This window comes from Coturnix japonica, chromosome 2, assembly GCF_001577835.2.
Source record: "Coturnix japonica isolate 7356 chromosome 2, Coturnix japonica 2.1, whole genome shotgun sequence".
NCBI lineage: Eukaryota > Metazoa > Chordata > Aves > Galliformes > Phasianidae > Coturnix > Coturnix japonica.
Genome location: NC_029517.1, coordinates 92158006 through 92174241, shown reverse-complemented (window position 1 = coordinate 92174241; position 16236 = coordinate 92158006). Strand labels below are relative to the sequence as shown.

Genomic DNA, 16236 nt, shown 5'->3' with positions numbered 1-16236 from the left:
AGTGATGCCTCAACAGGCCCCAGCCAAAGCTGGAGCAGGCTACAACATAACAAATGAAACACCTGATCTTTTCCTAAGAACAAACCCAGGTACAGGAATAGCTTGTGCTCATCAAGCTGCTCCCTGCCCCAGAACACGCTGCTGCTTCACAAACAAGGAATTTTTCTGTCCCCAGTTCGCACCATGAGGGAGGAGTTCCCACACAGGGAGAACTCTCCAGGCTGAACACTCCCACCCTGCCCCATATCCTCAGTGACTCATTTGCCAGCAGGTAGAGCTGCTCTAGAGCTGCCAAAGCCCACAGGAGGATGTAGGAGTCATTCCTCCTGAGCCCTACTCTACTATTCCATTTCTACCATCACTGATGAAGCATGCAAAGGATGAGTAATTGTTTTCTCAGAAAACAAGATAATCTGACGAATAGTATATAAAAAGGGTTTATTGTTTCTTTTTGACGTGAGATACCTATCAAAGACCTGCTCCTAGTACCAAAGGTATCACCATTACCTCACCATGAAGGGAGGTGGCACATTAGCTGCTGCTGTCGGTGTCATTGGTCAGGCTCTCGGCAAGGTCCCCCAGCCCCGCTTTGTTCAGCGCAGTGATCAGGTTCTCTGGTGTGGCGTGTGCGCCCTCCTGGTCCTGCCATGCAACCAGCAGCTGCTTGGCTCTCATCTTCACGTCATCGCTATCCGCCTCGATCTGACGGATGTCGGAATCCTTCATTTCCAAGTACGGGGCCAAAACCCTCCAGTGTTCCCCCAGCCTGATGGCAAATGCCTCCATTTGTTCCCCCGTCATGGGTTTGTCCCGTTGTGCCTCCGGACCTGGAGGAAAAGAAAACAAAAGAATCACGGTGAGACTCAAGAGAGTGTCTCAAGTAGATACTGCCATCCCTCATGGGCTGCCCCACTCTGAGCAAACTGCTGATCCACAGCTCATCACCGTTATAACCTCTGGTTTGCTGATGGTTATTTTACCTACTTCCAAAGAAAAGCCAAGTAATGACTGAATTATTTACGCACAGGAAGTCAGCATGTTCCTGATGCTAAGGAGCAGCTCACCCTCGTTCAGGTACGTGTGGACTCAGCTCACTGATCAGAGCTCATGGACAAGGGTACGGAGCACAAGGGAGAAGGCGCTACAAGATGAAGGCGTGAATGAGGATGGAGGAAGAAGTTCACAGACACAGGAGATGGGAGGAAACATGAGAGCACAACAACCAGGGTTACGGGCAAGAGGCAAAAAGGAAGGGGTTGGCTCGTGGAGGGCAACGAGAGATGGCATTTGTCAGCAAGGCTCCTTCATCAGAGAAGCTTTTTGCCTTTAAATGAAGATGAGGTAAAGAGATGAGAAGTGGATTAGATCTGTTTCTCAAAGTCTCAGAGCTACACATCCAGCTTTAGGGAAGCCCTCACCCATGGCATCACACAGCTTCTACCTCTATGCATCAAGAGAACTGAAAATACTAAGAACATGCAAATCTTACTTTCATTGTTCTCCTTTAACAAAGCATCATTATCTTCCTCATCTTCATCTTCACCTGTTTTTATCTCTTCTGAAGGAGGCTACAATGAGAGAACTAAACATCATTGGATGAATTTTGTGTTTAAAGAAACTTTACAGCTCTACGATAACGCCTGTGTGTTGAATGGACAAATCTAACGTGATCCCACAGTGATGGACTAAAACTCTCCCCCAGCCCTTTGGATCCAGCAGCAATAATACAACACCATAGTAATTAAAAAGCCTAACAATGGTCCCGCTGGCTTCACAGCATTCTCTCCTTTCTATGCTAACTACTTATATTGCATTACTACTTTCTTTATAACAAACAAGCAAAACATTCAAAGCCCAGAATCTTCTTTAAGCCTGCACTGCTGCGAAACTTATTTCCTTCCCCTATTGAGAATTCCTCAACTTCTCTGCACTGTCAGACTCCCCAGTAGACAATTACAGGTGGCAAACATGGAAGCCAACAGCAGATTTCTCGCTCCCTGAGTAAACCATAGATCAGACAAGATGAACAAAAGGTTCACAGGCCATATCCAGGTATTTGTTTCCTGCCATAACACCTATATGTTACAAACCAAACATTACACCTCAGTCATTGTACTCTGCAGACAAGAAAGGTCTCACATATAGAGCCATGGGTTTATATCCATATGGAACTGCTGGGTTGTGCTAACTCAAAGGCTTAGAAGCATCCTCCTCCCCAGCAATACCCTTCCTTACCATTGCGTACAGAGAAACCTGAAAGACCCCTAAGGGCCCTTGCCTCAAATCTGTACTGTTGAACACGCCAAGAGACAACGCCTTTGGATTCACAGCTCCACCAGCTCTACCCTTCTTTACATGCAAATTAAAAGTCGTGGAGCTGCCAGAACTCAGGTAAGCTTTGTTACAATCATCTCCACAGTATCCTCAGCTGCATCCTCTGCCCTTCGCTGCAGGCAGCTGCCCACTCATGACAGCTACTCACACCAGAGCTGTAGCACAGCTTGTATCCTGCACAGAAGTGCTTTGCACCACAACACTGAGCCCAAGCAACTCAGCACAAACATTCCTGTCTAGTAACTTTGCAATGGGTGCAGAAATGCTTGGATCGCCACAGCTGTTTGTTCACAGAACAGAAGGCAGAGCTCAGCAGTTCAGTTGTTAGACAACGCTATCTGAAATTTAACAGCAGCCCTACAGAATAAATCAATTTCCTTCGCAATTTGTCCTTTACAAACTCTTTCTTTGTGTTTGTTCCCATGTGCCAAATGGACTGCAGAAAGAGACGAGCAGGAAGTCACATTAATTCATTTATTATTATCATTATTATAGGATAATACCACTTACAGGCAGCTCCTTGGCTAATTTGATTACCATATTTTCTAGATATTCTGGTAAGCTCTTGAATTGTTGATTTGTTGGCTGGAAGAAATGAGGGCTTCTGCGTGCCAGTAGTCTTAGTGCTCTCCATCCATAGTTAGAGTTGTTCACAGCCCTGCAATGAATACAAATCCAGCTGGGAACAGTCTGTCATGTATAAAAGGACTAAAAGATCTGAGTAATTTCCTAATTATATAATTACTCTGTCCAAACCTATAAAAACTCGTATATTGGTGACCCTGCACAAAGAAGGGGCTTGAAACCAGATAATCATTATGGTCCTATTCAACACAGGCCATTCTAAGATTCTATGATTAATAGAGTTTGACACAAATCATAGAATCATAGAATTACCCAGGTTGGAAAAGACCTTAAATATCATCAAGTCCAACCACAGCCTAACCAGAACCCTAACTCTAACAACCCTCTGCTAAATCATATCCCTGAGCACCACATCCAGGGATGGTGACTCAACCACCTCCCTGGGGAGCCTATTCCAGTACTTAATATAAATATTATAAGTAATATAATACTTCTTAATACTAGTACTTAATATAAATATTATAAATTACCACAGAGAACAATTTGTTTTCCTTCACAATCCAAACATGAAAGACACAAAAATGAAGTGAAACAAAACAAAGGCCCACGTACTTGTACTTATTTTCAACCATGTTTTCAGGATCTGCTTGTTCAATGGCTTCTTCAAAGAATTCTTCCAGTGTTGGCATATATTCCCTAGAAAATAAAATATGGAGCTTAATATTACTTGCATATTACTCTAAAATAAGTGTTTTTCAGTTTCTTCATAAACGTACGCCTATGATAAGCACTTAGCCATTTTGCCATATGGAAAGGTGAATCTATCATAGAATCACTCAGTGGTTTGGGCTGAAAGGGACCTCAAAGCCCACCCAGTCCCACCCCGTGCCGTGTGCAGGGCTGTCCCCCAGCAGCTCAGCTGCCCAGGGCCCCATCCAACCTGCCCTTGAGCACCTCCAGGGATGGGGCACCACAGCTTCTATGGGCAGCTGTGCCAGCACCTCACTGCCCTCTAAGTGAAGCATTTCTTCCTGACATCTCACCTAAATCTCCCCTCTTTCAGCCATTTCCCCCTCATCATACCACTATCTAAAACATTGGCCCCCAGGGTAAACAAACATGGCCTCCTCCTCTATACACACGCAGTCACTCCAGTTTCACTTACAACCACAGAAAACTAGACTGCTCTCCCCACTCAGTTTCAATTATTATGGTCACTGTGCTGTGCTCAGAACAACCTTGACAGGCTAAAAGGAAGGCAAGTAAAGCAGGATTATGCCATTTTGATGAAGACAAGAGAATCCAAAGCAAAAAGCTACAGTGCTTTGACAGTGCCTAGACACAGCGCCCATATCAAAACTTGGAAGTGAATCTAGACTCCCCGGGACCTTTTCTTTCCTGTTAACCACAGCTTGCATTTGTGTATGTGGTTCTGTTGTTGTTATTTTGCTTTGCTTTTCTCCCTCCTCCTCATGCACAAGGAATCAGAATCACACACAGTGACATGGCATACTGTGTATGGTAAACACTTTCCTTATGTAGCACTGTAATAACTAATTTTGCCTATATCCAAGTGCTGGATGTTGGCTTCGGACAATGACACGCCATTTCTCACCTACCTGCTCTCAGATTTACAAGCTTCCATGTTATCAGGACATAAATTCCAAAGTCGGGTCAGTTCCTCACTGAAAAAGCGAAGCACAGACACACATTAAACTCCACATCCATCATTCTAACATTCCACATTCCATTAGTCAGCAAAGACAGACAGACAAAACGGTGCTATAGAAATGTTCATCCTAGTCTTTACACTAAAGCACGTGACAGCAGGTTTGTACTACAAACACAGTAGGAACAAACAGAAGAGATCCCACAAAAACCCTCTAAGAAAGAAAGAAACAGAAGAAAAAAAACCACCAAAAAACCAACATACTTTCCCATAAGGATTCTTTTGTTTGGTCCCTTTCCTAAGAAGTCCTCTGGTGCTGGCCTCTTTCTTGCAGGCCTCATTGGCTTAGAATCAGGAGGCCTACAGAAGACAAACAAACAACAAAGGTGCTCTTTAGGATCAAACCAGTAATATCTAAAAGAAAATCACGTTAATTCATTTCAGACAGAGTTAAATTACAATGAAAGTATTCAGAAAGATGGCGATTGTCAGAGTGGAAAGAGAGAAGGGGAAAGAGGAGGATGGAGAACGTAAAGTAGGGGGTAAGGAAAGAGATTTACCATACACCAAGATCAGTTAACTCACAAAAGTAAAGGCTTATCAGAGTCCCGATACAGAGAAAGAAGCAAATCACATTGACTCCAGCAGCACATACTAAGCGTGATCTACTCTGCTGCTGGGATGGTCTGCACTATGACTGCAAGTTCTCCTTCCCCAGCTGCACCTGATTTCATGGGATCAGAGAATGGAGATCCCAAATCACTGAGGTTAGGGTAAAACCTACCCAAGCTGAAACTCTGGCTGAGATCTAAAGAAGGAGACAGAACATTTATAAATAAGTCAAATTTCACAACTTTACTTTTCCCCTTCCCCCCCATCAACAGTAACTTCTCTTTTCTCACCACCCTCCACCCCCTTTTTGCAAACAGCTGAAATCAGGAAAAGAGGGCTCCACCTGAGCCCTCCACAAATGGAAACTTGCATAGAAGTGGTGACTGGGCTGCTCCTTAGGGCTGTGGCAGTGGGTAGAAGGAACAGGGATGGAAGGGAAATGGTTCAGTCACCGCCTCACAATAGCCAAGTAGACATATGGAGACTAAGCTCAAGTTTGGCACTAGTTAGTAACTAACTACACAGGAACATTTTGGATGGCTGTAGCCATCTAAATGTAGTTTCCTTTCAGCCAAGTGATCACCACTAAGTGGAAATCTTCATCAATATAGGTATATAAGAGGAAAACTAACACAAAATTCCAGGTTTGCTACCCTACTAAAGCCATAGTGCCCATGGCTCCTGTAGAGGCAATCCATGCTGGTATTTGTATGAGGCATTCACTTATTCATTGCAGCATCTTCCAAAGGCAGGAAGGGAGACAACACTATCCAGCCTCCCCAGTCACAGCACCCTTCATATTGAGAACAAAATGCTGCCCCTAGACAATGAGGAATGCCTTCCTGAGACCCACATATGCATCACCCTCTTGTCATTAGCAAAATGAAGCCTTGTGACTTCTGACAGACATCTAAGAGCATTCTGCACACACACAAGGGACATCCAACTACAACAATGTCAAGGTTCTCTGATTAAGTTCAAAGACACTGTGGATAAATACTCTAAAGCTAAGCCACCATTTCAAGTAAGCAGCAAGTTTCTACTTAGTAAGAGAGGTACCTTTCTTTAACAAAGCTTGGGCAGCCTTCGTTTTTCCATGAGTTCCAGTTTTCTTCAGTATTTAATATATGCTGGAGAAACAGAATATTATTCCACATTATTAGGATCATAATTACCTTAAAATTTGGCCCCATGAGTTTTAATTTAGCTATTATAACTGAAGGAAAAACTGATTTAGAGCATTTCAGTCACAGCTTCGAAGGTCGGCAGTATAATCTCGGGCAGCTAGTTTTGCTTATTCAAAAACAGTGCACTTCCATGCTTCAATGACTATGGAAAAGGCTTTCTTCTGTGAACACATAGAGGTACTCAAAGTAGAAGAAAAAGGAGAAAACAAGAAGCTAAAATAAAGAAGTAATTCCACTTGTGTCTTATTCTCAGGTCTTTGGACAAAGCATTCCTTCCTGTAAAGACCCCATCAGCATCTCATGTATGTATACGGGCCCATACATGTACATACATATATTCCACTTTTCCACGTGAGAAACAGGAAATGCACATTCATGGAAACATGTGGGGAAAATGTGGCTACAAAATAGAAAGATGCTCTGAGATCTTCTTTAGTGGAATAAGATAAGAAGTCTCCTGGACATTACACCTGTGTTCCAAAAGCCAGTTTAAACTAATACAGACTTTTTCCCTCCTTACACTTAGAGTCAGGTTCAGACATGCACCAACGTACTGACCTCTACCATTTTTGAGAATCTTTCTCCATCTGGAGGATTTTCTGACAGAAGCTGCAGTTGGGAGGGGAAAAAAAATAAGAGTTAATTATTGCACTGTTATTTGCAGCAAAATACTTAGCAAAAAAACCAAACAACAACAACGAAGAAAATGGTATTTTTTCACTTTAAGTGTCCTTGATGATATTATATGAGGTTATCACTTTGTCCGTGCCAATTTTTATAGAAGTATCTACTGTACCAACCTGGTAAACTGCTTTTGTAGTATCTTCAATCCAGAGAGACTGTTCATCTGTTAGAACGTAGTTTGAACTGGAAAAAAAGACACAACAAAACCATTTACACCACACGCTTCCTGAGAGGAGCTGCAGAGGAGCTGAGGAAAGTCCTTTGAATATGCTCTAACTTAGTCCCATCAGCTGAGCACCACTTGGTTTATGGAATTAATTAGAGGGGCTTGCACTGTTAGGTTTAACCTCATGCAAAAGGAAGTCCATTTGTGTGACTGCTAATAACAATTAGTAAGTGCTGGAAGAGAGGGTAGGAAATTACACTAAGAGGAGCACAGAAAGGTAAGAATGAGACCACCCCCGTACTGCTATAAAACAACCACAGCCAGTTTCCATTTACCAGTGCAAGGTTCCCCAGATTTCACAAAAGCCTTGGAATGAACAGATGTAAGCTCTTCTAAAATGCCTAGTTTATTTAACCACATCTTAGCTTCCCAATCTCAAAACACAAATGTTTGCATATTACCTTTTAAATTTGACCTGTCCCTTCAGATACTGAAATAATATTAGATACTGCAACAAGATGTGACGGCGGAAGTTACTGTCACTCAGCTGTAAATCCATCAGCTAGAGAAAAACACAAGAGTTGAACATATTTTAAAGACGTGCATAACTGATAAAATATATGAAAATCCAACAAATATTTTTAGCTAATTAGTTTTGGGCACCTCAGCACAGGAAAGACATGGAGGTACTGGAGCAGGTCTAGAGAAGGGCAATGAGGCTTGTGAAGGGCTTGGAGAATCAACCCTACGAGGAGAGGCTGAGGGAGCTGGGGCTGTTTAGTCTGGGGAAAAGGAGGCTGAGGGGAGACCTTATCGCCCTCTTCCAGTATCTGAGAGGTGCTTACAGTGAGAGTGGGGCAGGTCTCTTCTCACTGGTGACAAGTGACAGGACGAGGGGAAATGGCCTCAAGTTGCACCAGGGCAAGTTTAGGTTGGATATTAGGAAGAACTTCTTTACAGAAAGGGTAGTTATGTACTGGAATAGGCTCCCCAGGGAGGTGGTTGAATCGCCATCCCTGGTTGTGTTTAAGAGCCGTTTGGATGTTGTGCTCAGAGATATGATTTAGTGTAGGGTTGTTAGAGTTAGGGTACTATGGTTAGGCTGCGGTTGGACCTGATGATCTTCAAGGTCTTTTCCAACCTGGGTAATTCTATGATTCTATGAGGTGGGGACTGTTTTCACCACAATACTATTCAGTTTCAACTGTACTTTTAAGACTGTGCTTCACAAAGAGATAAAAACTCTCAATATCTTTTTCAAAGCAATTTTAAATAAGGCTCTGAAGAGGCAGCAAATGGGGTTAACACATCATCGGTCAAGTTCAGAAAACATTACAGTGGTGTTTTTAATGTTTTTAATTGCCTTTACATCAGCTCTTCTGGAATAAGCAGACTCTTATTCCAGCAACATTAGTCTCTGAATCATAAACTAAGAGAGGGAATCCACAGAGAAAATTAAAATTAAATTTAAAAACACAGAATGAATTTATCTTCATTAACAATGCAGTGAAATAATGCAGTGAGATACTCTGAGAAACTGTGGAGACCTTTGTAACCCAGATGGATGCAGCACAGATCAAAGTCTGCTCCAGCTGAGAGCTCTGAGCAGGGAGGCTGAACTAGATTCTCCCTCCAAGCTCCCTCCAACCTCCCTTAGCGTGATGGTGTGTCAGGAGATGCTGTACCTTTTCACTGGTCAGGAACTTGGCAAAGTACACGTGTTCTCCACCTGTTTTTAGCTCTTCCAACTTCTTTCGGGAAGCCTGAGTGTCGTCCAACTTATAACTTTTGAAAACAGCCAGAACTTCTTCTGAGTACTATAAAACAGTTATTTACCACGGGAAAAAGAATTTCATTACAATATTGTAAGAGTCTCAGTGCCAAGCGAATAAAATCATTTGCAAATCTGCCAAAACAGCACCTTTAAAGGGTACTAATGGAAACATGTTACGTGCAAACACTGCACAAATACTTTCTTGAGAGATGTTATGAAGAATAAAAGGTTTATGTGATGACAGTGCTTATATCCAAACACCATTAGAGATGTTCAGAACATATAGGAGCAAAGGTAAATAAGAGTTAAGTTTGCACTCCTGCTCTTAAAAATCAATTCGGAGCCTTAAAACTGAAGAAAAATCAGTCAGTAAAAGTCACGTGTAAGACTTAAACCTTATCTTCATTCTCTCGATCATGGCTTTCTTGTTAGTTTGTTTTTTCTTGTTAAAGCTGACATGGTAGGCTTTATTAACCAGATTGATATTGGGATGTCTGTGCAGCTGTTACCTCTTATTTCCAGAATACAGAGAATGAAGATTAAGAAAAAAATGGAATAAAAGAAGCGAGCTTCTTACTATGAAATAGAAACTGACTGACCAAGCGTGAAGAAATATGTTATCTTTGCAATTAATCATCCTCAGTCTTCATCGTAAGCAAACCTGAAACAGCTGGTTGAAGGGGACCCTCAGGTCAATGCTTCTATAGAGATCTGTTTCATTAGAATCTTGTCAATTTTAGGATTCTAGTGGGATTAATATTCAAAAATAATCAATATTTCAAAGTTAAGATTCAGGACTAGTAGAGCTATTTTTCTTATTATGAGATAAAAAGAAGTTCTGCTTTTCACAACTGATTAATAGCAAAAAAGGTACTTCTGACATTACTGTGTGTCAAGTGCTTCTGAAAATGTTATTAGAAGTTTTACTCTGCATCTTAATATGCTGTTTACTATCTAAAGGCTCACTTTAATACACATCAAAATGCACTTACTTCCTCATGTGCTATCAACACCTTCTGTCATTATGCTCACTTTCAATAACGTAAACAGTGATTTTTACTTAGGATGTCTAGTTGAAAGCATGCAGATGGATTACCTTAAGGAAGGTTTTCCATGAGACCTTCTCATAGCACTGCACAGGATTTCTAAAGTAATCCTGAAGCGACCAGAATTTTCTATACAGGTTATAATCGATTGGAATGGAACTGGAAAAACAAACAAACAGAGAATCCCAATGGTAATGAAAACCTATACAGAAGACGTTATATTCAATTGAAGTCCACTCAGGAATGCACAGTCCTAGAGAACACTGTTCATTTTGTAAGTGAAACAATGAAGTCAGCAGTGAATCCTGTTGAGAAGTCTGTAAATCCACATTTGTCCCTAAGAGAATCTTCCATGCAGTCTGTTATTTTTCCACAACAAAAGCACAAGCCGTGAAGCAAAAGCAACCTTAGGAGTTTTACACCGACTAGAGAATGAAGAGGAGCACAGTCTTGTTCTCTAGAAGCATACATAGAGTTTACTCATTGTCTCTAAGCACATTTTACCAGGACAAGTTTTGCCAAGGTATTTGGCCTTGCTATGAAAGAACACCAGTTATAGGGTATGTAACATTTTCAAACAGCCTGTAGGTTTCTTTCCAACCCCAGGCAATTTCCACTTAAAGAAACTGAAACACTGCTTGTTTCTATGTAAAGAGAACAAGAAATAAGAATCCTTTCACTTCATAAAATTATTTCCACTTTTAGAATTGTTATAGACTCACCAACTTGTTGGTGCTTCATCATCTCCCATCTCACCCTCTTCTACATCCATTCCTTCATCTCTCTCCTCTGAGTGCTAACAGGAAAAGATCATTAGAACTCAGTATCAGTGCCACTGAAATTGCGAGTGAAAAAACGATGTAGGAATTCTCACCTTCTGCCCAAGAGTGCTCTCATGCTCATTAGTATTGAAAACAGTCACATTTTCCAGGTTAAACTGACTCTGCAAGTTCAGTCCTGTGGAAAACAGATGGTCAATCTTAGAAGCTGTGAGTTTTTAAGTCTTTTGGTTGGTTGTTTATGAGATACCTCTACTCAGAAATAGTATTTAAACCCTATGTCTGAAATGACAACAAATGAAAGTCACTTCCAATAGTAAGGGTAGAAGAAATAAAATACAAATACAAAGCAATTTTCACCAAGTGGATTTGGTTTGCAGCTATCATAGGCTTATCATATAACAAACAGTAAATAAAATCATAGAATCATAGAATTACCCAGGTTGGAAAATACCCTGAAGATCATCAAGTCCAACCGCAGACTAACCATAGTACCCTAACTCTAACAACCCTCTGCTAAATCATATCCCTGAGCACCACATCCAAACGGCTCTTAAACACAACCAGAGATGGCAATTCAACCACCTCCCTGGGGAGCCTATTCCAGTACATAACTACCCTTTCTGTAAAGAAGTTCTTCCTAATATCCAACCTAAACTTGCCCTGGTGCAACTTGAGGCCATTTCCCCTCGTCCTGTCACTTATCACCAGTGAGAAGAGACCTGCCCCACTCTCACTGTAAGCACCTCTCAGATACTGGAAGAGGGCGATAAGGTCTCCCCTCAGCCTCCTTTTCCCCAGACTAAACAGCCCCAGCTTCCTCAGCCTCTCCTCATAGGGATGATTCTCCAAGTTTTCCATGAGCCTTGTTGCCCTTCTCTGGACCTGCTCCAGTAACTCCATGTCTTTCCTGTGCTGAGGTGCCCAAAACTGAACACAGTACTCGAGGTGAGGCCTCACCAATGCTGAGTACAGGGGCAGGATGACTTCCCTAGTCCTGCTCACCACACCAAATACACCGAACCATCTATGTGTGATGAAACAGAAAAATCTTACCTGACTTTTCAGATAGCGGAAACAACCGAGCCAAGAACAGCTGAATTCTCCCACAAAAGACTGTGTTTTGTGATTTAGACAACCTCCTTAGAAGGTCTAAATATTGAAAAAAAACAAAGAATATTAGTATGTGTCTTGCTTCCAATTTTTCGCACGTTAGAACTTTGGACTTTTTTTATTACAAGTCCCACTTAAATAATGAAAAGGAACTATAATTTGTAAATTTAAATATTAGTAACAACCTCTGATTAGCCACAGTTTTCCCAAATGCACTCTGTCTATTCTCTCAATTCCTTTAATGGTGAAGAAAGATTAGTTTAAACAAATCCTACTCGTGTATTTCCTCTGACTGGGGCTTGTCTTTGCTGAGAAAATAAATACGTATCTGATGTTCCTGCCTTAACGCCTTCACCGATGAAGAGGATATTTCTCAGGTAAGAACGACTTTTATATTAATCAACAATATTCATGAAAAACTGCTAAGATGGGTGATCTGCTTTTTACCTTTATTACTTATTGAACAGATCTGCGCCTCTACATAAAATTACTGAACTCACTTTCCACTCACTTTCCAGGGAGTTCTTTAATTCTCTACCGGCACACTGGCATTGCTCAACTAGAATAACTGCGTCACAAGTTGGCACACTTCGTTAGCAAGTAGTTCTTCCCAGCAGAATAAAACATGTTCTGAAATAGAGAAAAGGTGTTTAGATCAGCAAGAGGCAACAAAGCTTTTTGGAGCAGATTTTAATTCAGTTATAAGCCATGAGTTTGTAAAGCCAACATAAATCAAACAGTCCCATGAATCTCAAGGAAGCATGAAACAAAACATTTAAATCCAGTCTTCATGTGAAACGAACCAAAAAGCACAACCAAACAACAACACAATCTGCACACGTAAAAATGAGTTGCAAGAGTAGGATCCACTTTTTTTCCCCTCAAACAAATTTTTGACACTCATTGCTAGGAGAGTGGTTAGGCCCTGGAACAGGCTGCCCAGGGAGGTTGTGGATGCCCCGTCCTTGAGGTGTTCAAGGACCAGGTTGGACGGGGCCCTGGGCAACCTGATCTAGTAAATGTGTATGTTTGGTGGCCCTGCCAGGCAGGGGGGTTGGAACTACATGATCTTTGAGGTCCCTTCCAACCCGGGTCATTCTGTGATTCTATGAATCTCTTCTACTGTTACTTTCCTGATTTCTGTCATCTGGCATTTATAAGCCTCAAAACAGAAAATGCTTAATGCTACTTTTTTAACATAAACAGACACAAAGACAATTAAAGTCTCCTTGTAAAAAATGTTTCAGGTACATAAACCCTTTGGTCTAACATAATACTATGGAAAAGTACTTACTGATTTCCATGTAGCAACATTCTTCTCCACAAAAGTGAAAATTTTATCACACTGATCCAAAGGCAAACAATCCAGAACATCTCCCAGAAGCACAAAAGGTGTCGATGCAGTGCAGATACCTGTGAGGAACAGGGAATATTTTGTTCAGCAAATCTGAACAGAAACGCTATAAAATGTATGGCATTTAGCAGACATTATGTTCAATAAGAAGTTGCTACAATGCCTCACAAAAAGCTCAGGCTCAAGAAATGAGCTTGCATGGAAGCCATTTTTCTACATATGCAGATGAGAGATTGATGAGAGATGAGAAATGCAAGGGTACGAGAGACTCTTCAGAAGAGCACCACAGTTTCCGAAACACACAAGATGTTATCAAAGCAGATTCAATAAACAGCTATAAACATTGGAGTACTGACAGGTCAGTATGTGGGAGATGAGCCCAGGTAGTCAGTAGAACTGACAAAAAAGGTTCCAACACAAATGTCCAGCAGGTCGAGGGACGTGATCCTCCCCCTCTACTCTGCCCTGGTGAGGCCTTATCTGGAATACTGTGTCCAGTTCTGGGCTCCCCAGTACAAAAAAGACAGGGATCTCCTGGGAAGAGTCCAGTGGAGGGCCACTAAGATGGTGAAGGGCCTGGAGCATCTCCCCTATGAGGAGAGACTTAGGGAACTGGGTCTGTTTAGCGTTGAGAAAAGAAGGCTGAGAGGGGATTTGATCCAAGTTTATAAATACCTGAGGTGTGGGAGCCATAGTGGTGAGGCTGGTCTCTTTTCAGTAGTGCGTGGGGACAGGACTAGGGGTAATGGGATGAAACTACAGCATAGGAAGTAACTATGGAAGCAAGAACTTCTTTATGGTGAGGGTGATGGAGCACTGGAACAGGCTGCCCAGGGAGGTGGTGGAGTCTCCTTCTCTGGAGATATTCAAGACCCGCCTGGACGCCTTCCTGTGTGACATGGTGTAGGGAGCCTGCTTTGGCAGGGGGGTTGGACTTGATGATCTCTAGAGGTCCCTTCCAACCCCTACAATTCTGTGATAACCAAATTCTATTACATTATATTTCACCAGACTTAACCACTAGCCTAAGGACCACATACTTTCAAAGACAACTGCTGAAAACACCTTGCCAAAAATCAAGAAATTAAAAGTAAAAGCAACCCAGCAGCCCCTAAGGCTGCCAACAAATAAGAGAAAAATATGCTCACCTTCAGTGACTCCATTAATAGCAAGAGAAATAATCGCCAGCAGGTTTTCACACGGAGCTTTGTTTATCTAAACAAAAGGAGGAGCGTTAAACTTCTCCATTCACACATTAATATACTTAATGAAATCAGAGCTCTTGTTTCCAAGCAGACATAGTTATAGCATATACTGATATTTAAGTTCCCAAATTTTTGGTTGATTAAGTCAGTCATATCAGTTATGTATATACAGGTTATACTGAGTGAGCAACTTTATCACTTCTGTCCCTTCAACACTTACTCTGAGCCATTCACCTCTGAATATAAGCATCCCACATTCTACCTACAATCAAGCAGTAACAACATAAGCATTGTTTGACTCCTCTCACCAACTGTATAGTGTGTCCTGTGGCCAAGAAGGCCAATGGGATCCTGGGGCACACCAACAAGAGTGCAGCCAGGTCAAGGGAGGTGATGTTCCCCCTCTGCTCCATTCTGCTTAGGTCGCATCTGGAATACCATGTTCGGTTCTGGACTCCTCAGTTCAAGAACAACAGGAAAATGCTACAGAGAGCCCAGCAGAAGGCAGCAAAGATAACAGGGAGCCTGGAACATCTCACTTAAGAGGAAAGGCTGAGACCTGGGGCTGTGCAGCCTGGAGAAGGCTGAGGTGGGATCTTACCACTGTTTATAAATATCCAATGGGTGGGAGTCATGGAGATGGGATCAGGCTCTTTTTGGTGGTGCCCAGCCACAGAATAAGAGGCAACGGGCACAAACTACAACACAGGAAGTTCCATGTGAACATGAGGAGGAACTTCCTGACTTTGAGGGTGACAGAGCACTGGAACAGGCTGCCCAGAGAGCCTGTGGAGCCTCCATCTCTGGAGGTATTAAAACCCCACCTGGATGCTTTCCTGTGTATCCTGTAGGGAACCTGCTTTAGCTGGGGCTGGACTGGATGATTTCTAGGGGTGCCTTCCAAACCCTGTGAACCCGGAGATGCAAGTTTGTTTTCTATCAGCTGATAAGCTGTACTACTTACTATTTCCTCTTCTACGATAACTCTGAAAGCTTGATCCAGGGTACACTTCTTCTCATTTTCGCTGCAAACACAAACACCTCCCATCAGTTAAAAGCACGGCTAGAGGGAACAAGACCACTAACACCCACCCGAAAACAAACACTCACCTCCCGGGTATCTGATTAAAGGCGTTCAACACCGGCTTGAGGGTTTTATGGTGCAGAGCTTCTCTGGTGGAGATCTACCGAGACGCAAACAAACAGAGGTTACCAAACCCAGCACAAAACCAGCAGTGTTAGGCTCTGAGGGATCGCCTCCTTCTTCCGCCTGAGGGACAAGCGGTCGCAGGGGCGGATGCAGGCAACGAAAGGCCGAGCTCCACATCGACCACCGCCCTCCCGCCGAGCTCACCGTGAAGCGGTGCCTCGCCTCGGGCAGGCTGAAAAGCGGCGGCGACATCGCTCCGGCCGAGCGGCGCTCCGAGACGCGCGCCGATGACGCCATGGAGCCGTCCCCTTCCCGCCTACGGGGGCGGGCAGAGCGATGGCCGCCGCCACCACAAGGGGGCGCCGCCTTCAGGGAGCCGCGAAGGCGCCATGACAGTGCGAGGCTGAGCCGCCGCTGTGAGGGATGGCGGCGCTCTCGGCAGAGCGCATGGGCGGCTCTGTGAGGGCAGGACGAGCGGGATCTGTAGGCTGAGCGCCGCCGGAGCTTGGCGAGCTGCATGGCGGCTCGTAGCGCTGTGAGCGCTGTTTCTATGTACGGAACGCCGTATCCCTTGACTG

General features: G+C 43.0%; 1 protein-coding gene across 1 annotated transcript; it reads right to left on the bottom strand.

Annotated features, from left to right (window-relative positions):
- Positions 1 to 421: 421 nt before the first annotated feature.
- Positions 422 to 16208, bottom strand: THOC1 (THO complex 1). Its single transcript, XM_032442682.1, is given in 22 exon segments — positions 422 to 827; positions 1490 to 1568; positions 2845 to 2992; positions 3532 to 3615; positions 4539 to 4604; positions 4853 to 4948; positions 5373 to 5396; positions 6260 to 6330; positions 6946 to 6996; positions 7188 to 7254; positions 7699 to 7799; positions 8923 to 9054; positions 10108 to 10216; positions 10780 to 10853; positions 10932 to 11014; positions 11893 to 11988; positions 12519 to 12579; positions 13244 to 13362; positions 14452 to 14518; positions 15473 to 15533; positions 15619 to 15692; positions 15863 to 16208. Coding segments are annotated over 22 exon segments (2274 nt in total). The 5' UTR covers positions 16178 to 16208; the 3' UTR covers positions 422 to 531.
- Between the last annotated feature and the right edge of the window lie 28 nt (positions 16209 to 16236).